Source organism: Choristoneura fumiferana, chromosome 2 (genome assembly GCF_025370935.1).
Source record: "Choristoneura fumiferana chromosome 2, NRCan_CFum_1, whole genome shotgun sequence".
In the NCBI taxonomy this organism is placed as follows: domain Eukaryota; kingdom Metazoa; phylum Arthropoda; class Insecta; order Lepidoptera; family Tortricidae; genus Choristoneura; species Choristoneura fumiferana.
Window position 1 is genome coordinate 6,869,483 of NC_133473.1, and position 21,761 is coordinate 6,891,243.

The 21,761-nt window shown below is 39.1% G+C and overlaps 2 protein-coding genes across 2 annotated transcripts in view; one reads left to right on the forward strand and one right to left on the reverse strand.

Moving 5' to 3' along the window:
- The window catches only part of LOC141445414 (uncharacterized), a 38,834-nt gene extending 35,010 nt beyond the window's left edge, over window positions 1-3,824 (forward strand). The window contains exon 18 of the mRNA XM_074111255.1: window positions 822-3,824. Within this exon, the coding sequence (XP_073967356.1) occupies window positions 822-999 (178 nt within the window). The 3' untranslated portion in view covers window positions 1,000-3,824. The remainder of the gene's footprint in view (window positions 1-821) is intronic.
- An 86-nt stretch (window positions 3,825-3,910) lies between these two features.
- Window positions 3,911-20,276, reverse strand: Ube3a (ubiquitin protein ligase E3A; the record flags this gene model as incomplete). Its single annotated transcript, XM_074106662.1, is given in 16 exon segments — window positions 3,911-4,334; window positions 4,937-5,092; window positions 6,498-6,665; window positions 6,930-7,098; window positions 7,879-8,060; window positions 9,106-9,308; window positions 10,356-10,490; window positions 11,281-11,449; window positions 11,904-12,073; window positions 12,699-12,915; window positions 13,974-14,092; window positions 15,151-15,333; window positions 17,286-17,437; window positions 18,108-18,238; window positions 19,410-19,620; window positions 19,875-20,276. Coding segments are annotated over 16 exon segments (2,739 nt in total). The 3' UTR covers window positions 3,911-3,995.
- Between the last annotated feature and the right edge of the window lie 1,485 nt (window positions 20,277-21,761).

Sequence of the window (21,761 nt, forward strand, 5' to 3'; positions counted from 1 at the left end):
TTAAATAGCATTTTTAAAATGCAATTATTGCGATAGAAAAGTTTTTTTTTTAGATTGGTGGCCCTTTTGTATTATAAGTATGTTTATCCTTTGCCTAGTATCCATAGTACAAGCTTTGCTTAGTTTGGGACTAGGTCAATTGGTGTCAAGTGTCCCATGATATTTATTTATTTGCGTCGCGAGACACAGGCGTCTCCAGTGTTCTACACGCGCACCGAGCAATTTTTACAAGTGCACCCTACCAATGGCGAACTAAGGGCTTACACTAGTTGGCGCGGGTGCTGGGAGCGGGCAAACGCCTGCGATGCGAGGCACGTGCGGACACTCGAGACTATAACAATGTAAAAACGTAATGTTTCAAACTTTCCTGATTTTCACTCATAATTAAATACCATGAACAGGACTTAGGTATCACGCTAAACCGCTAAACACACGAGTGATATTTGCCTCAACCACATCACAGTGGCTGTGTGGAGGATTAAACGGATCCACTCCAGGCTCTCTCCAGGTGGATGTTATGCGGCATCGCGGCCACTGCAACGCGGTCGAAACGTCGAGGTAAATATTAGGTAGGTACTCGTGTGTTTAGCGTGATAAGTCCCGTTTATGGTATTTAATAATGAGTCGAGACTAACGTTTGCACCTGCGACGCGAGACACAAGTGCGTACAGACTCAAATCTGAGTTTCCGTTGTGGAAATCTCCCGTACCCCGCATTAGGGGCCCTATCGACCAATGCGAGCCTTAATCGCGGTCTAACGATAATCCTACTCGAATCCTTTCATTGAGGAGCTACCTGTTGACTAACAATGTTGTTCCCAGACACCACCAGCAGACGGTCCGCGCGCGGCGCGCCTCCGCGGACACGCCGGCCGCTCTGCCGACGCAGCCCCACTCCCCGCCGACCTGCCGCCGCCCCTTCCCCCTCGTCGTCCACGAGCTCAGACTACCGCGGTACAGGGCCGACCTGTCGCTCTCTCCTCACAAAATACTCGTTTAAAGCTCTATGGCATACTAGTTTCAGCGCTGCAGAGTGCAGACACAAATTGTCCCTTTCAGCATAAGGCTCCGTTTCCACCAGTGTGCGAGGAATGTGTTGAGGGATGTAACGGATGTGGTTTTATCGGAACCGAAAGCGGAACCAGATGTTTTCAATTTACTTTATCGGAACCAGAAACGAAAACGGAACCGGAACCAGAATCGGAGCCTGAGTGATAGGTGGACGAGATTTTAAGGATAGGCCTACTAAACCAAGAGGGTTTATTGCGTAAAGTTTCTGACACTCGCGATCACAATCAAATGATAGTTTTCGCATACAAAAACTGTCATTTGATTGTTATCGCGAGTGTTAGAAACGTTAATACATAATTAGCCCTTTGTATGGTTTTGATGTACGCCGTTCATATCCAGCCGCCGCGCTCAGCATTGACATCCGATATAACTTCCGTTTCAAAAGTAACGGAACCGGAACCGAAACGGATGTTTAATATCAAACGGAAGTTCCGACTTTACGTAAACGGAATCGGAGCTCCGTAACATCCCTGATGACACAAGCACAAGAGCTGTGCTGTGCGAGGATAGGTAAATGAAGCGTTTCTATTGGTTCATGAAAAACACATTCCTTGCACATCTCCGGTGGAAACGTAGCCTGAGGGATGTGTATGCACGCGAAATACAATATTTCTTAAAATTTGTCCGGCATATTTCTGCAATAGTTATGGGTTACTTTGACTGAACATTGGCAGGAAATGGTTTTTTTAGTTTATTTTTAAATATGTGGTTAATTAATGCTTTCATACATTGGTCTATGTTCAAAATGCCGCCGCCGCCAGCCGCCTCAAGGCCGTAATAATCAAACATGTCGATAAAAACCTTACAGTGGTCAGTCAAAGTAACTAAACCGTCTGTTGACATATCGCACATGACATTCAATACCGTATTAACTGAAAATAAACCTGTATTGAATGATAATTTTAATCTAATTCTAACCTCTACGCATTTTGAGTTAATACAGTATTCAATGTCATGTGCGATATTCCGAAAGAATTATAAGACATCTTGTAGGTTAACTGGTATGCTAGAATCTTTGAATAAGAGATTTTTTTTTTAAATCACTACACAATATTATCGAGATGGAAGGAATGTCGATAGATACCTATTGCCAAAAATGCAATTTACACATTCCGTTAATCCTGATGTATTGCTGTTGGTAAATCTTGACCTTGGTTCCCATTGAGCATTTATGTCTAAACTGTAACCTAAACAATTATGAATAGTAAGTAAATACTAATTGCCTACAAATTTACAAAATATTGATAATTTACGACCGTATGATATTTTTTTAAGTGAAATGCTTCATGGGGATCAAGTGATGGGGCCCGATCTTTTCACAAGATTTACCGCTCATCAAAATTGACCAGTGAAATGATCTAGTATTAAGGTAGGCATGCTACGAGTAGGTTTGCAGCTGGGGTAGCCAAGGACCAAAATTCCAATTGCGCATTTCTTTTTACTTGCCAAAAGTGTAAAGGAAAGTTTAATTTGCAGTTTTCAACAAAACAACAAGATTCAGTTAAATCTTGTCCACGGAGCAAAAACTCTTGAACCAAACATTAGTCAGAAAGCAAATGTCCGAAATATAACTAATTCAGAAAATATATGAATGTCCAAAACACGCATTTTTCTTCGCAAAACATGTTCAGATGATAGCTTCGGACGGATTTAATAATGATGTGAAAGATGACATGATCTGCATTGTAAGCAAAATCTTGATTTTACACGAACCAAGTCAATTGGTGTAATCTACATTAGAACAAAATAAAAACTCGTTTACTTTTTTGGCAAGTTATATCGAGAACGCAATAAAGGCATAAAACAAAAAATTCTGAGATCCACGAAATTCATGTCGCGTAAGATCGTCGAAATGAGAGAGAATAGAAATATCTAGTTGTACTATGGAAATGGTATAAGTTTAGAATAAGAGGTACACGAGTTCCTACAAAGAAAATATTTTGATGTTGTCGATTTAGCATTTCTAGTTTATTATATTAATAGTTTGATTTTATTTTAGTATTTACCTTAAATTTGTAAAATGACAATAAACTTTAAAACAAAATAATGTTTTCAATCTTCGTTCCTATTAAAACTTATTCTAAGTTGCAATATAATATTTCGCAAATTCTAAGGCTTGTTTCACACGTACCACAACCACGCCACGTGGTCGGGCGCTTATTTTGTATTGAAAATGAAGTGCAGTTCACACGAACGTCATGATCGACCGCGTATGTGATACGACCACATCGCAACCACATCGTAACCACAACGCAACCACATCTCAACCACATCGCAACGTCAACGCAACCACCGGCGGCACCGCAGCGGCCGGCCGGCCACATCGCAACCACGCGCCTGCGCTCTCCTCTCTTCATTCATTCCGACGTCTTCTTCTTACTAATAAAAACCAGAACAAGGATAGCAACACCAATGTTTCCTGTTCGAATTCCATGAGTACGCTCAGTCAAGTCAAGTAAACCACATCGCAACTACTAGCGACAACCACATTTTGTAGGCACCACAACGCAACTGCAAAATGCCGCAGCGACACTATTCACACGTAGCCACAGCTTGACCGCATTTTAACGCTAACGCTGCGGCGTGGTGTGGGTTAGGTACGTGTGAAACAACCCTAAGAGTTTCACCACTTGCTATACAATTATTGACCTTGTCTCATTACAACTAAGATGTTAGTTATTCAAAAGGTAATGTTAACTATGAATTTTATAAAACAGTTATTTACTAGCTTATTGTAACCGCATAGTTGTCGTATTCAATTTGGAATGCAGTCAAAGTGACTTGTCAACTTTTTGATTTTACAGAAATCTACAACAAGTAAACAAGAAAAACTATGAAAATAAATAAAACAACCTTTAATTAATACAAAGACAATATCATTTACATACAACAATAACTATCGTTTTGTCAAGCTGTCGCAGAGTCTCAGAGCATTCCAAAGCCTTTAGAATAGCTTATGGCCTTCATTAGTCTGTCTTCGAGTTTCTCTTTGCTCGCGTATTCTGGAAGTAATAATACGTTGAAGCAAGTATGGGCGGTGGGTAGGCGGTCGCAATCCGGTCCGTTTCTGGCTATAACCAGTTTGAGGTGGCTCAAACCGCCTACGGGAACTCGGTCGGAGCCGGTGGTGAATTGCAGGAGTTTTCTTTTGTCATCGTGCGGCAGACTGTGAACTATGCTCCAGAAATCTTTGATAGTCTGCGACTCCGATGTGTAGCCAGCGTCATATTCAGTTGATTTTTCTAGTTCATTGAAGTCGAAGTTCTGTAATAAACGCAGTCATGAATTTAATATGAGGCCGTATTGTCCAACGCGTGGACGCTCGCTATCACCTCTTTTTTCTATCCTCAATCTGAAGCGTTATTGTCTAATCCACTTGGAATCGCAATCGTTTAACCACTTCTTTCAGCCAAACGGTATAGGATGAGGGTAGAAAGAGTGAACGACAGCGCGTTAGACAATACGGCGGGTAGGTATTTACTTCGCGATATATATAAAGTAAAATACGTCTGTCGTTGCCAAACTTGTGCTCAACGTCAGATGGAACGTTGCCAACTCTAAAGCTTTGGTTTCCTAGGATCAGCGGTGCCGTCATGTAGCGGCCATAATTGGGCGGTGAATGACGTTCTGGTGACGGTTCTTACGGCCGCTGTGTGACGGCACCACTAATCCTAGGAACACACACACGCACACATTCTAGCGTTAGTTCAGTCCATCAATCTGGTTTTCTGTCATTCGCATCGGATTGACGAATATTATTGAAAACTTCTAATTTTCATAGTTTGGACCATCAGCCCGTCAGTCTGAGAGGATTACAGAGAGAGAGAGAGAGATGAGAGAGAATGATGCTGATGATGGTGACTGACCTTGCTGCCGCAGACCAGCGTCTCGATTTCCTCAGGCCGGAACAGCACGGTGAGGGGGCTCTCGTCAGTGACCATCACGAAGCCGCGCCGGAAAGCTCGGAACTGCGTCTCCATTGACTTGTTTAGCAGGTAGTCCGCGTACAGCTCTACGAACTCCTGTACAATCAGTAAAAAAACTTACTAAACTTGCTTTTTTTAACAAATGGTAGGTACATTGTATGTACATTGCGGGCCGTAAGAGAGGTTACTAACGAGAGTCTATTAGAAGCCCGACGAGGAAGGCGGAGGGTTTTTAATGACCCGAGTTTGTAATCACCTCGCCCGTGACAACGATTTTCATCACATTGCGAGGAAAAAGATTGCAAAATTTTTTATATTTTTTATCAATTCCAATTTTTACTTTGCGGATGTCCGAAATTGAAAATACAACTGAAATATAGATCACCGCGCCATCACCGCGAACCCAGTTCGAAAAAAAATGCAAAAATTTAAGTTAGTACCTACAAATCTCTATGTATATACCTGCGTTTTCTGTACTGCTTACTATGTATTGGTGTGCAATAAGAAGTTATTGTATCGTATTGTACAGTTGCCATCAGATATATCGGAGCGGCCAAGGTGGTCAAAAATATCGGCACATGCACTCTATTATTAAGGTATTAAAGTTCATGTATCGATATATTTACTCACCTTGGCCGCTCCGAAATATATGATGGCGACTGTATTGTAAGTATTTTGTGTCTAAACATTTCACAGCTCGGCAATAGAAAGACGATAAGAAAACAATACCCGCCATTACAGGGGACTAATACGAAATTCGAAAAAGAAATAGTTTTACTATGTTGTATGTAACGGAATCTTTGATTGAATATGATTTTCACCCATTTCTTATTGTTTTTGCGTTGTGTAACGCGTAGTTCTGATGGCAATACTCGTACAATATAATACGATACCATCAAGCAGATCGCTAAGAAGAAGCAAAGTCAGAAGCTAGACACTAGACCTCTAAGACAGAACAATGTAATCTAACCATTGTTCGGGCTTGTTAAACTAGTCTTATGTAGGTCTCACGTAGGGTGTTTTTCAGCCAAGGATGATGTCCAGAAAATAATGAATATTTCTTGAAATCACATTTTTCGACTAACGCGGCTCCCCTTTTCAAACAAAAAAAAAAAACAGATCAGGTCCATACAAAATAAAATAAAGAAAGCAGTATAACAGTAGAAAACTTAAAAATAAAACTAGAGGTGCAAGCGCCCCCAACGGCTCAACATAGGGCTGTCCCATCACTCGGCCAATGCCTCCAGACCAGAATGGTAAATATATCAGTCTTTTTTATGAATTAAATTCGGGTTTTGTTCCGCATAAGTACCTTGATTTTAGAGCAGCAGTCGTCTCGTGATCATGGCGCATGCAACTGTGCCGAGATATCGAGCTGCTCTAAAATCAAGGTACGCGGAACAAAACCCGAATTTAATTCACAAAGTTAGTAATGACCGGGATAGTCTAAAATATTGTATAAGTCTTTCTATACTGACGCTACTTGTATTTTATTACGTACCTTCTTATTCCCTTGCGTGACGAATATATTGTCGCCGTCTTCTTTGAGATCGTGAAACATGACGTTGCCGAAGACATCGCGGTAGCATATCCGGAAGGTCTGGTAGTAAATCTCTTCTAAATCGTCGCCGGAGTACTCCAGCATGTCTTTTAGTCCCGCGTACAGTAACTGCAATGATATACACCGTTTTATTTTTACAGATGGCTCAGTTCATTGATAGAACATACCTGGTAATTAACGTTTCGGACAAATCAGTTGTTTTGTTTGAAAAAATATTGATTTACAGTCATTGTTAAAGGTCAATTTGACGAGCGCAAGAGACATTTGTCTATGTATTTGTAATAATATTGTTGATTCTTGTGTGGTTGCGAATAAGTGTATGTTCTTACTTTCTAATTTTTTTTTAATTATTTTTGAAGTCTTTCTACTTACAGGATTCCAGTCCGACAAGTCTTCGAAGGAGCCCTTCTTGCCCATGAGCTTGCGGTATACCACCATGGGAAAGTTGACAGGCAATATCACGTGGTTGTAGATAGCGAGTCCAAGCACAATACCGATTAGAGTGAACTGGGCCTCATTCTCGAAGGACATTGGGTTGAACCTGTAATGTATGATTCATCATACATTTCATATCAGCTATAGGACAACACTGTCAGAACTAGGCTATAATTTTAAAATCTGTTTTCTTAAACCTGTTTACTTATGCTTATCTTTGTAAATTTCTTCTCTAACTAGGTTAGCTGGAAGAGATGCTTTATTAGGGATAAGTTCGCCTTTGTACTTTGTTTATTTGTATTTTATTTATGTGTATTTTTTTATAAACCCACTTTTTGTTCATATAAAGACGTAATAGTTTATTGTGTCTTAAAGGCAGTAAGAAATTACGAACCAGACTGTTAAAAGCCTCTAGTCGGGGAGTCGAGCTTTGCGACACTTTTTTTTTTTATTCGACTGGATGGCAAACGAGCAAGTGGGTTTCCTGATTAAGAGATCACCACCGCCCATAAACATCTGCAACACCAGAGGTATTGCAGATGCGTTGCCAACCTAGAGGCCTAAGATGGGATACCTCAAGTGCCAGTAATTTCACCGGCTGTCTTACTCTCCACGCCGAAACACAACAGTGCAAGCACTGCTGCTTCACAGCTGGATTAGCGAGCAAGATGGTGGTAGCAATCCGGGCGGACCTTGCACAAGGTCCTACCACCTGCAAACCAACAAACAACAACAATGTTTTTCATCACAAGTAGCAAGGAAACCAAGGAAGAGGAAACTTGGTCGCGTGTAGTCAGTTTCGATTGCCATTCTGAACCCAAAGTAAACAAAATGTCTAGTATACATACAAAATTGAAGTGACTCAAAGGTATCAACAAGTCCTCACCAAACAGTTCCATTGTCGACCTGCTGCGTGAACATGCCGTAATCCGGGTTGAATATTTCCTCCACAATGAGTTGGAAGAACTCCTTACTGACCCCGCCCTCGTCCAGGCCTTGCTCGCCTTCGAATTCCACGACCAACTGCTTCTTCAGGTCCAAGGCTCGCTCCATTGCTACCATTTCCAGCTGGAATACAAACAGGGGTTATTAGTAGTTATATTGGTCCCAAAGAAAGATCAGCACCGTTCACAAGACCTGTAGTTTGCTGACCATTTTGTGACATGGGCATTTTTTATTTTATTCTTGTTTTATTTATTTTTTCCGTGTTGTCAAAATAATTTTTTTTTTTTTTTTCTTTATTTAGGACAGGGAGAGAGAGTAAGGGAAGCGCGAGTTAAGTATTGTCTTTGGATACAACACCTCATAGTTAGTGTGCACAACCTTTGCACATACTTGTCATTACTGACGTCATGTAAGAACAAACTTGTCAAGTGCGAGTCTGACTCGTGCACCGAGGGTTCCGTATGAATTTGTAGGTGTCTATAAATATTCAGTGCTAACAAAGCCCTGCTCTGATGTACGCAGGTAAAGACATTAAAAAAAAAGATTTTCAAACTGTTCAAGGTTGTGCTTTAAGAATTAGCTTCATACCAAATTTCAAGTTTCTAGGTTTTAGGTTTTGGTTCCCAGACAAATTGTACAGAAACACATTTTTAACGAGTGTATCCTTTGATTGCCTTGACGAAAAAGAAGTCTGAACTCTTCACTGCCTAAAAGTATACCTGAGTATTTGACGGTAATTTCAGCTTGATATCTCAACGTGTTTCTGAGAAAAAGGTTCCTTACCGACGGACAGAAAGACAACAAAGAGATCCTATAAGGGTTCTATTATTGCCGACTGAGGTATATCATCCTAAAAATTAGGCAATCCGGTGGGAAGCACGTTGTTACGGCACCATACCGCTGAAAGTATAAGTACTGCTGCTTGATGGCAGGATTAAAGCGCTCGTAGTTTTATGCGATAAACGCTGCGTTAAACGCAATACGTTTGACGCACATCAATTTGCATCAGATAATCTAATTACCAAACACTCGTCTTACGCAGTGAGCGCAGCCGGCAAGCGCATCTTTGGTAATTAGATCAAAATAAAGTGAGATAATCGTTGCGATCCGGATTTCGCTCAACCCCTCGAAACATCCTCGAATGTCCTCGAAACTTCCAGAAGCTTACCTCAACGAGCGCGTCATCAATGATGTGCGTCCGTCTCACTTTGAGCCGCAGGAACGGCATGGGCGGAGCGGCGCCGACCACCGCGTGCAGAATGGACACGCGCCGCTCCGAATACATCCGAATCCGGTTCTCGTAGTACAAGCCGAGCGACTTTGTCGCCGCCGTCAGTATAAAAGGGTATTTTAGGAACGCGAATTTCTTACCTGTGATAGAAAATTAAATATGGAATAAAGTTAATTTAGCAACATAAGTATTTATTAAAAAATTGTTGAGGCTCTAAAATACTTTTTTTTTAGAAACAAACAGTCTTACACAATAATTTTGCATTTTAGGTAAAGCTAAGGATGTTAGTGGCAAATTTCTTTATTTTAGTTTTAATCAGAATGAAACTTTAACAGATATTTAAACCTAATAAATTATTTAAAGAAATAGCTGAAAGAATCTCAAAAAGTGTATCATCACGAACTGCGACTGTTGAGCCACTCGCCACTGTTCATAATTGAGATGAGATATACATACATACTCAAAGTAGATACTATCATTAATAAAGCAGAATAGGATTACACGGCCAAATTACGAATAGTGGCGAGTAGCTCAAAAATGAACTAAAATAATTTCCTTGCTCAACCGCGACCTTATGATAGTTAAGCTTATGCAAAATATACGTGTTCATGCAGTTCCTCCACCTCCACACTGTAAGAACACACACAAATCACACAAACTCATCTATCACCTCCACCTCACCACACTGACGCGTTTCGAACTCAACCAGAGCTCATCTTCGAGTAACACAACCGTACACCATGCTACCAGATATTAGACTAACAAACCACAACAACCGTTTTAATTTGTCACTGTAACTCCCCAAGTACCCACCTATATTTTTTTCTCAAACACAACAAAACTACCCACAAAATATTAATAAATTTTAATCGTCCTTTAAATTTTTATTTATTATCCTGTCAAGGCGAGTTTATTAACTGCCATTGCTGAAATTAGACCCAAGCCGTAGCAAGGGAGATGATGGGAGGTGAGGTGGTGGTGATAGATGGGTTTGTGTGATTTGTGTGTGTTCTTACAGTGTGGAGGTGGAGGAACTGCCTCTACACGCATAATTTGCATAAGCTTAACTATCATAAGGTCGCGGGTGAGCAAGGAAATACTTTTAGTTCATTATGGACCTCCGCAAAGTAACGCCTGATTCAATAAATTAGCTCAAAATTCCTGTTCATGACTGTACATTTACTTACCATTACTAATTTCTGTTTTATAATTGGCATAATCTTTATCCATTTCTATAGTATCACTAAGGGGCTCATTGTAGAACTCCTCGAATGGCAGGTATGGTTTCCTAGCGTCTAATACATTTACATCTAGTTCAATTGCTGAAACAAAAATATTACATTATAAATACATACATTACATTACTATCTTCAATAACATAATAATTTCACCCATGAATAACCCCCACATAGCAAAATTTAACGAGTCGTTAATATACAAGAATTGCTCCTTGAAAAGTATTAAAGATAGATAAATATCTCGATAGCTACGCTTCTTCAATAGCGATAAGACATGAAACTTTCAGCTTCCTTGCACATATTTCATGGTAAAACCGCCTAAGTAGCGTCGTCTCCACTGTTGAAGTGGTTTTTTTTTATTCGACTGGATGGCAAACGAGCAAGTAGATCTCCTGATGGTAAGAGATCACCACCGCCCATAAACATCTGCACCACCAGGGGTATTGCAGATGCGTTGCCAACCTAGAGGCCTAAGATGGGATACCTCAAGTGCCAGTAATTTCACCGGCTGCCTTACTCTCCACGCCGAAACACAACAGTGCAAGCACTGCTGCTTCACGGCAGGATTAGCGACCAAGATGGTGGTAGCAATCCGGGCGGACCTTGCACAAGGTCCTACCACCTGCAAAATTTATTATTAAGGTTATAATATTATTTGTTTTTATTAGCGATACGCGTGCTCAGCTTGTCGTGACTTATGGTAGTTGCGTTGCGATGGTTGGCACCACACGCTATTGGCTTATACAAGCGACCAAGAATTTCGTATGGTTGGTCGGATTCACCGGTGGTCCAGTTGGTAGGACAAATCCGTCGAGTAAAGCCACAGGAGGTCCATACATCTTTGAATCTAAACCAATAGGTGGTTATAGGTTACCTAGGGGGTCAGTGGGTTGTTGCTGACGCGAGTTCTTGAGCGATGTCAGCGGGTAGAGATGATCCAACGCGTCACCCAGCGGGTCCAGTTGGCTCGTGATGACGATGGGCTCCTCGCGAAGGGTATTCGGCTCCATCACGCCGGCTAGCATGCTCGCGTAGTATACTATCTGCGAGGGTGAGGAATGATACTTTAATGGCTGGGGAAAGACAGTAAATAGCAGATTGTACAACAAGAGCATAAAACGAGCCATTTTACCCGAGACGTTCACGTTACGTCGTTTCACGTCGAGGGGAAACTGGGTTTAATGCTAGAGTTTTACACTCTGCTTTTCACTTCGATTGCGAGGAGATTAAAAAGCAACAGTGGAAACAATTGTTCATTTACTAGGTACCTTTTATTTTTCATGCATTGCTATATAATTAAATATTTTTAGTTTTATTGATTTATTTTCATTGATTTCATTGATTTTTAGTTTTATATAAATTAAAAATTATTAAAAAATATATTCATATAGAAACTTTTTTGTTCGTGGCTGTTGAAACGTGATTGCCTTGGTCTTAGACAAAGATTTGATATTGGTGCAAGTGACGGCCTAGTGACCTTAATAAGTGACCTTTTACCTTCATGAGCTTAGTGGCCAATGTGACGCTCTCGTCGTCCTGCACCTGGAAGTTCCTTGTGTAGTTGGTGGAGATGATCCTGAGGGTGATCAGCTGTTGCAGCGTCTCTAAGATATGCTGCAGACTGTCCTTGCAGTGCGCCGCCCAGATCCGGGCCAATTTGGCTTGGCCTGGCAAACAAATAACGATGAACTACATTTCACCTGGCTAAAATTGCTTGCTTGCTCAGAAAGGTAAAAAGATTAATCTGCATTCACATTTCTCTGTCGTGTTGTGTTGTTATGCTCTCCGTTTCGCCCTCTCTCTCTCTCTCTCTCTCTCTCTCTCTCTTTTTACTTACAGCTTCTGATGTGACACAACACTGGCCGTTACAATACAACACACGGCTTAAGATAAATGGGAACGCAACCATATAAAATGAATGACACCGATACCGTTCTGATGCGTCACGATCACGACACAACACGACAGATAATGTGAATGCGGCTTTAGTTTTTTGATATACCCAAGCCTTCGCAAAATAACTAATATCGAATACTCAGGTCTGCTACCCCTTGAAACAGAGAAAAATTTAACCTCCAAGTCTGACTGCATTGACTTGTAAGTTTTTTTTTTTTTTTTCAGATACAGTCATCATAGAAAGAGAATCAATGTGACGTCATATGCAAGTAGCGCCATACCTGCTGCATAGAGAAAAGCGTTTTAGAAAAGAGACTAATTTATAGACTTTTTTTGAAATCACTAGAAATCCAATTTTCAACGCATATGCTGCCGTCACTGAATGAAGACACCCACCTTTGACCGGTAGATGTTTTGCGGCGTGACACAGCGCGGGCAAGGCAATCTCCAGGTAGTCGCTGCACCCGAGATCTGGCACTTCGAAGGCGATCACGAAACAGTTGACAACATCCTCCAGGCTCATCTTCTTTGTGATGCCGAGATCTATTTCCATGTTTTCCGCGAGCGTCGTCAACGCCGTCACTAACGCTGAGCTGTAGTATTCTGATGGCACCTGAGTAATGAAACATTTAAATAGTAGATTGATAACCAAGGGTGGAAAGTGACCCATTTTACCCGAGATATTTCTGGCGCTCGAACGAAGTGAGAGCGCCAATAGTTCGAGGGGAAATCGGTAATTTACTATATCTACTTTTCATTTCGACTGTGAGGAAAGTAAAATACCACAAAAAAAATTAGAATAATAATAAATTGAATTTACTTATATCCAACCTCCAACGGTATACCTTTTCGACTGGCCACTTGCCACGGCCGACTATAAAAAAAAAACAAGTTGGTCACTACCAAGGAGCTTATAATACAAAACTGGAGGTTGAACGCCGAACGAAGAAGTTTGACCTTTATTACTTATTTATATATTCCATGTTGGGCGTTCAACCTCCTCCTCCTTGGTCACGACGTGCATCTAGATGGCCATGCCGAAACGTGAAAAAAAGTGTCATTGACGTAACTCAATGAGGGCTATCGTTTTTTGTCTCACTAGATGGCGCACTGTTGCGTGAGGTTTTTAAGTATGGCTTTCAAAGTCTGTTATTACGGGCGTGAAAACAAAGTTTAGATTAAAATCATATTTAATACACCTTAAAACCGTACCATAAAAATATCGAGCAACCACAGTGTTGCATAGTCCCCGTTTTGTTCGGGAAAAAAGGAGGACAAATGTTTCCGAAACTGTCTCAAAACACAGACATTCATTGCCCCGTAACGCATAATTGCCATAATTAATTTCAGATATTGCAAAATATTCACAAAATTATTCTAATTATAAATAAACCCGCGTAGCTCACCCAAAAACTATGAGATTTGACATTTCGGAGACCTCACGCTACACTAGCGCCTCTAGCGGCGAATTCATACGCGATAGCCCTCATTATGTTCAACTCCGTGGATAATCGAAAAATTAAAAAAAAATACTTTCCACCCTAGAGATGAAAACGCAATTTTCCACCCGGCTATCTACCCATGAAAATTAAATGATCAGTTAGATTATCAGAACTAGTAGTATAGTCATAAGCCCTAAGTCGTCACTTCAGTCTTCAGAAGTTCACTTACTTTGGCTAGGTATTGGAATGCTCTGCGGCACGAAGCCACGTCGAGCCCGGGGCCCTCCAAACTGTCCACGTCCTTGTCCGGATCACTCGACGAGCACGTTGCTTTAGTCTCTTTATCACCTGAACAAGAAAATTGCATGCAAATAATAAAATATATATTTTTTCCTTGTAAATCATACAATTTTGGTAAAAATCTAGTCACTAGTCGACTAATCGACGCTGAGATGGCCGAAACCGTTCAGCGATTTCGGCTTAGTTAAAAATAAGGCCGCCTAGACTTTCGCCAGGTTCTCCCGACTAGTTGGTACATTTCTGATGTAAACCCATTAACCTGTCCTCTCCCAAAGGCACAAATTTGTGCCCAAATTCCTTTGATCCTGTTATCCTGGGAGATGACAGATTAACTACAAAAATAAAAACACAAAAACAATAAAAACTTTTAAATACACATAGATAATTCGTGAGTGGAAATTGTTCTAGAAAACTAACTCAATTTCTTGCAAGCCTAAACTGAGCCTTATTGTCTAATGGTGATTTTCCACCGGCGAGGCGAGCCGAGACGAGGCGAGACGAGAATTGAAATTTGTTTGTCAAGTATGCAATACCATACAAATTTCAATTCTCGTCTCGCCTCGCCGGTGAAAAATCACCTTAACACACTCGGAATCGCTTTAACGACTTCTTTCTGTCACACAGATGTGGATAAAAAGAGATGGTGAATGCAAATATGGCCACTGGGCTTTATACATCACAAATATTTTTTAAATCAGTGAACCAAGTGCAAGCAACCCTTGAGAACATTTCTTACCCTACCGTGTTTTTAACTCATGGAATGCACTTCCTGAACATGTGATGACACCTGACACCTTCAGTGAACAGTTTTAAAAATAGACTAGCCTCGTGGGCCCTCACGTACTTTATAAAGGACCAATTAACACCAAGAATAACGGCCGAATGTACTTTATAAAGTACACCTTGTTCATTGAAAAAATAATCTTGAGAATTTTGAAATAATATCCAAAATAACGAAGCTGGTGAACCACGTCTAGGGCGTAAGTAAAAAAGTCTGTTAAAAAAAGTCAGGGTCCAGGAGGACATACACGCATTAACTCTAAGAGCTGGTAGTGTATTAGGTATTTGAACAATATAAATAATATTTTTTCGATATCACGACATACCTTTGATTTTCATTTCACTATTTAGATCTGCATCGGACTGTGGCTTCCGCTGGAAACATCTGGCGAGTATGGCGGGTTGTGTGAACGCTTCTCCCAAAGCCCTGATGAGGGGCTGCGGCACTTTGGTCTCCAAGCATTCATCGCACAACTTGTAAATGTATTCCTCGGTCAATGGTGCCCCATCTAACAAGGATAAGATCTGTTCATCAAGTTCGGCAAAATAACTTTCTGGGCTGTGGATCAATTGGAGAAGCCAGCTGATATCGTCACTGTCTTTTCGAGGCATTGTTTCAACTGAGCCGTATCGACGTCGGGATAGCATTATTATATTTTATTATAGTTAAAAATAAAGTAACTACCAAAACTCGTATTTTTATATTATATTGTAATTACACTAAGGAAATCACTTCAAATTATTAAATAATGCCTCTTTTGTAAATGAACGAAAATCACATTAAAACCAATAATGTTTTAATGTAATTTTAATTTTTCATAAAGTTTTGTTTCGACATTACCACGGAATATGAATATTATCCACAGGGGCAAAGATGCGGGCATAAACTAGTCATTATAAAAAAATAAGTATTAATTAAAATTCACTTAACCTGTACATTGTCAATATCAATAACAATTCGCTTAAGTTAATTGCCTCATTATTGGTTTCAATGTGATTTTCGTTCATCTACCAAAGAACCATTATTTAATTTAAGTAATGATTTTAAGGGATTTCCTTCATGTAATTACAATATAATTAAAAAATACGAGTTTTGGTATATAGTTTAGTTACTTTTGACATCACATTCAGTTAGAAGGCGTAAGCAGTTGGAAGACTTAAAATTTTCATTGACTAATCTATCATCAGAGTTTATTGACAATGTACCTGTACAGGGTAAGTGAATTTTACAAATATTTATTTTGTCGGCTAAAATGTCAGACCTCGTAACTCCATCAGATCAAATTTTACAGGAGGCATAAAAATTTCACCACCAAAAATTTTGTATGACTCTTTTATTATAATAATAATAATCGAAAAATCATTAAATAAAAGCTAAAATCCATACTAATATTATAAATGTGAAAGTGTGTGTGTTTGTATGTTTGTCCTTATTTCACGCCGCAACGGAGCAACGGATCGGCGTGATTTTTGGCACAAAGATAGTTTATGGCCCTGAGGGTGACATATGCTACTTTATGTCCCGGAAAAATGCACAGTTCCCGACTTCCCGAGGAAACAGCGTGCGATAACCAAATTCCACGCGGACGAAGCTAGACTTGAACTCCCTTTAGTAACAAACTATAGATATATGTATATATTTTAACAGGTGACCCCTTGTATATTTCTTTACGCGGATGCCATTTTGAAATATTATATGTACCTACTTATATCAATGTCAGTCACTCCAATAATTCTTACGAATCTAATGGTATTTAATGTTGTAAACCGTTCAGCCGTTTAAGCTACATGAAGGACCAAAAAAATAGACATACATACACATACGCTCGCTGTCAATCTGGCTGTTACTTTTGAACTATAATAAGTATAATACTCATAATTTTCATGTGTATGAATCACTATAACAGCTATAACAACAAGTAATCAAAATAAATTGCTACACACACACTATGGTATGAGTAGGGAGTCCCTTACAAGTAACGTGATTTTGCGGCATTTTTATTGTTTTTTATAGGAGTCAATACCTACAATTGCCATTGAGTATGCAAGTTTAGTTTGTGTAGTTAGTTACAAGTGAATTTATTCCATAGTGTGTTTGTTATTTTTTTTTTCATCAATAAATTAAATTCGTATTAAGACAACTATTAAAACGCGACGCCTCGCCACATCGTCCGACGCAAATTCTATCTGCACCTGACTGTATGGAATCAATTAATACTGACACGCGTTGGATGGCGTGTGCAAGCGTGGTGTGACGTTGGGTTCTAAAAAGTATCTCCGCACCTTTATAAACAAGTAAAACTAGCCTAAAACCTTCCCCCCTTGCGTCGTATTCAGCTTAAACATCCTCATAATACCAGCAGCATTACCCCACAGACTGGGAATGGAGACTTATTCCACCAAATACGAGCTAGAGCGAAGGTCGCAACCCCCGTATCGCGCGTGTTTAAATTAAACTTACTACTATGACTTTGAGATCTGCTATCATCTTGCTGAGAATCTTTATGACTAGTTTCCGGTATCTCCTTTGATTGTGCTGCTTTGCTGGATGTGGGTAGTTCCGATTTTTCATCATGGCTTCTTTTTTCTTTTTCCGTGCATGCCATTGAAGGGCTACAACAAGCAGAAAATAATGCAAAATGCATGCATTACGTCGGTGATACTGCAATACTGCGTAACTAACATTTTCCATGAAGTAAGTAATTTCACTGCAGTAAGTACTAACATTGTACTGTTCTGACAATGAAAATTATACCTTATGGAAAATGTTAGTTACGCGGTATTGCTGTATCACCGACGATTTGGTATTACCCTTTTTTTTTTGTTAAAATAAAATGTTCTAGTTCCTGCCAGATTGTTTTAAAAAATAAACTCTATATTAGTAACAAAAATAATAACACTTTTTGATTCATTAACAAAGTTTACAATAAATAATCATTTGATCTATTGAGGACAAAAAAATATTATGGACCAAAAACAGACATTACTTATATACTTCAGGGAAAATAAAATATTTACTGCCATGCTATGAGTGGTTGCAATAATTTTGCCAAAGCTCAAAAATCAGACTTTTGATATTGAATTTTGTATAACTTTTTATTGTACACAAAACACATGAAATTAACAGATAGCGAGAGAAGGAGATATACAAAGACAAACTTATCCATTAAAGGAATCTTTTCCATCTTCTGTTCTTCTGATATTTCAAGAATATGTCATTTATTTTAAGCATATTATGGTATATTCAATGTAATATTTGAATGGATTTGGTTGGCTGTTTTACCTGGAGCAGGACTCACAAGAGCTGGACTCTGTCCGAGGCACTTTGTTCGGTAAACTGTCACATAGCCTTGCCTCTTTATAAAATAACTTTATGGCCTCTGCAGCTGCTTCATTTGGAGTCAAGTTTCGAGCCTGTACAAAGAATATAATTGTTCGATTAGTCCTTATTGATATTTCAAATATAAATATTTTTGTATGTTCTGTAAAAATTTTGCATTTTGTATCAAATCTTCCAAGTTTAGTTATATTTACTTTAGGCTGCTATTTACTCTTAAGCTACTAATAATTCTCAAGCAAACTAAGCCATTATAGTTTTTCTCGAAGTTTGAGATACTTACTACCACCATGAATTCTTAAAAATTTCAAACAATTAATTTAGGTTTTAGAGGGGGCGGGGGGATGCTCAATATTTGAGTTGAGTGTATTTCGAAAACAGATCACTGAATCGAAAAATGATCACAATAATTTTAAAAGACTATCCAACGACACCCCACACCATAGGTTTGACGAGAAAAAGAAAATCACCCCCATTTTACGTCCAGGGGAAGAACCCTAAAAAAATTTCAGCTTTCTAGCACTGATAATCTCTGAGCAAAGCCGCAGATGGACAGATAGACAAACAGACAGACATGGCGAAACTAAGGGTTCCGTTTTAGTCATTTTGGCTATGGAACCTTAAAAACCATTGTTCAGTAAAAATATTTTGATAAAGCTGTGGTACAGATGTAATGGGTACTGAAGCTATCGTACAGCCGTTTTGATCTTTGACACTAAATAACAAAGTTCCATGAATGAGTGGTTGACACTTTAGTTTGGGTGCTGTTGTATTCAGACCATGTAGATTGATGTAGTCCAGCGATTTAATCTATGGCCTCTCATTTCAAGTTGAGGACTGTGGAAGCCTGGGCTCATATCCATAAATGTTTATTGGAAATATAGGTGAGAAAAATAACAAAGTGAGAAACCTGCATCAGTTAAATAGTGGGCAAAATCTCCAGTCCATATGAGCCCTCATTGGAACTACAGCCTAAGCTTTCCCATTCTGAGAGGAGGCATGTGTGTGCCCAAAAGTTTTAAATTTTATGAAAGAATAAAAAGTGATTTAAGACTAACGAAATAATACTTAGTTTGAAATTTGCAACATAAGACATGATAATGTCACATTGATACTTAACAGGATGTCAAAAAGTTGCAAATTCACTTTCTTATTCAGACACAAACTCTTTCTTTAGTGTACGAAAATAACATTCTATTAATATACTTTATTATTATCAGTGTTGCTCTGATTTGGATCAAAACTTACCTCTCCGCTGGAAGCACAATACTGGTTGTCACAGTTGGAGTTACCACAGCCATCCAACAGCTGATAAAAGTACCTCTCAATCAACTGTTTCGCAGCAGCTCGCTTCATTATGTCTTCTCTATCGCTTGAATGTTTGTCTGTGCATAAACCAGGATGAGACACAGAATCACTTGGGGCTGTGTTATTACTTGACGATGGTGCTTCGCTCCCCCTGATATTATTTAAAAAACAAATCACGTGTTGTATTTTCCGTCGCATCGGCCATCAGCCGCAGATAAGAACAAAAACAAAACGCGAAAATAGCAAGTAATGCCTAACATAACCTTGTCGGACCTGCGCATCATAATATTTATAAATAGCAATAAAAGTACGTTTAAAGAATATTCTACTTATAATCTAATTTAAATTCTTAAATAAACGAGCATATTATATTCGCCACAAGGCATCGCGGAATCGCATATTTACCTTGAAGCTTCGTCAGTTTCGCTTTTTGAGTTCATAGAAGTTAATTCTTTCAATTGCTAAATATCTTTTACTCGATACACATAAATGCAACACGAGGGACTGGTACCTTCGACATTTATTGCGATATTATAATGTTTTCATAACACTAACCACACAAAAAATACCACTAATTATTCTGTTCTATTCTGTGATCTGTCAACCATTTTGAACAATCTGCAATCTGGATTCCGCTCCATTTCAGGCGCGGAAGACAGTTTTTAGAAAAATTCGCAATATTGGTTGACACTGGTAATTGGCTTCATGAATATAGATAATCGTTGAAAATGTTTTAACTAGTTTCAACTATAAACCAGATGAAAATTTTGTGTGGATAGACCATTAAACTATTTACGCTGTGAAGCAAGAGATCTAGGAAAATACAGAGAACTTTACGTAAGTTGAAACTTAATACATAGATAAATTACTACCAACACTACCGACATACTTTGATACTGGAGAGTGCCTGCTTTAACATTGGTTTGAAGTTTAAAGGTTTTTTTATTTAGAAAAGCAAAAATGAATGACGAGGAACAATTAGGTATATTCTTGACAGTTTTACCGGCAGTTATATGTGGCACCAAATTGTAGGAAAAATCTTCAAAGCTCGTCTTTAGGTCGCCCTTAGATTGCAATTCGCAATGATCAGACAAATCTTACGCATAAAATGAACGAACACCAGTCGAAAAAAGCATGGTAGTAGAATCTTTCTCTCTCACTTGGTTATCTGCGATCAACAATTACCTGAAGAAAGCCCAAATGGATAACATTACGACCCAGAAAAGACGCGTTTGGCGAAGAATGACGAGAAAAGCCGATCCCAAATGAAATAGGATAAGTGAGGCTAAGCAAAGGAAAATAAGAGCAAGAAAGTAGCACTTATCGTGTTTTGTTTTCAAATGAAAGCCAAAATTTCTGAGCATGTTTGACAAAATAATATTTGTATTACATTGCATTGTCTTTATTAGGCTTCGAATAAGACTTCAGTAATCAGTAATCAAGCAGAGGATCGTGGATTCAATCAAACTCCGGCTCGCACCTCTGAGTTTTTCGAAATTCATGTACGGAATGACATTTGAAATTTACCACGAGCTTTACGGTGAAGGAAAACATCGTGAGGAAACCTGCACATCCGCACACCTGCACAATCCGCACTGGGCCCGCGGCGGAACTACTGCCCAAGCCCTCTCATTCTGAGAGGAGGTCTGTGCCCAGCAGTGGGACGTATATAGGCTGGGATGATGATGAATCAGTAATCAGTCATTTATTTGCTCAAACATGGTATGTGCAGTCGCCATCAGATATTTCGGAGCGGCCAAGGTGGTCAAAAATGTCGATACATGAACTCTAATACCTTAATAATAGAGTGCATGTGCCGATATTTTTGACTACCTTGGCTGCTCCGAAATATCTGATGGCAACTGTACATAGACATAATTGTTATGTTACAGGTTTATGGAACTATTACATGTTTTGACGCAAACACATGCAAATATAAAACTAGTTTAGTGTATCGCATAACAGAACTTAACGTCTAAGACTGACTTGACTTAAAATCTAGAATGATTGTTAATTGTTATAGCAGTGTTACTTTATTTATTACTAGCCCATTGCCCGCGACCCCTGCGTAGAATTCATTTATCACTAAGTACTACTATACTATCACTATCCCGCGAGAACTATGCAATTTTCTGGGATAAAAACTATCCTATGTAATTCTCTGAGACTCGAATTATCTATAAACGAATTTTATCTAAATAGATAAATATATTGAAGTGAAGTAGTAATAAGCAAACAAACTTTACTTTAGTTTAGTTCATTAGTTACTTTGTGAAGAAATAAATAATAATC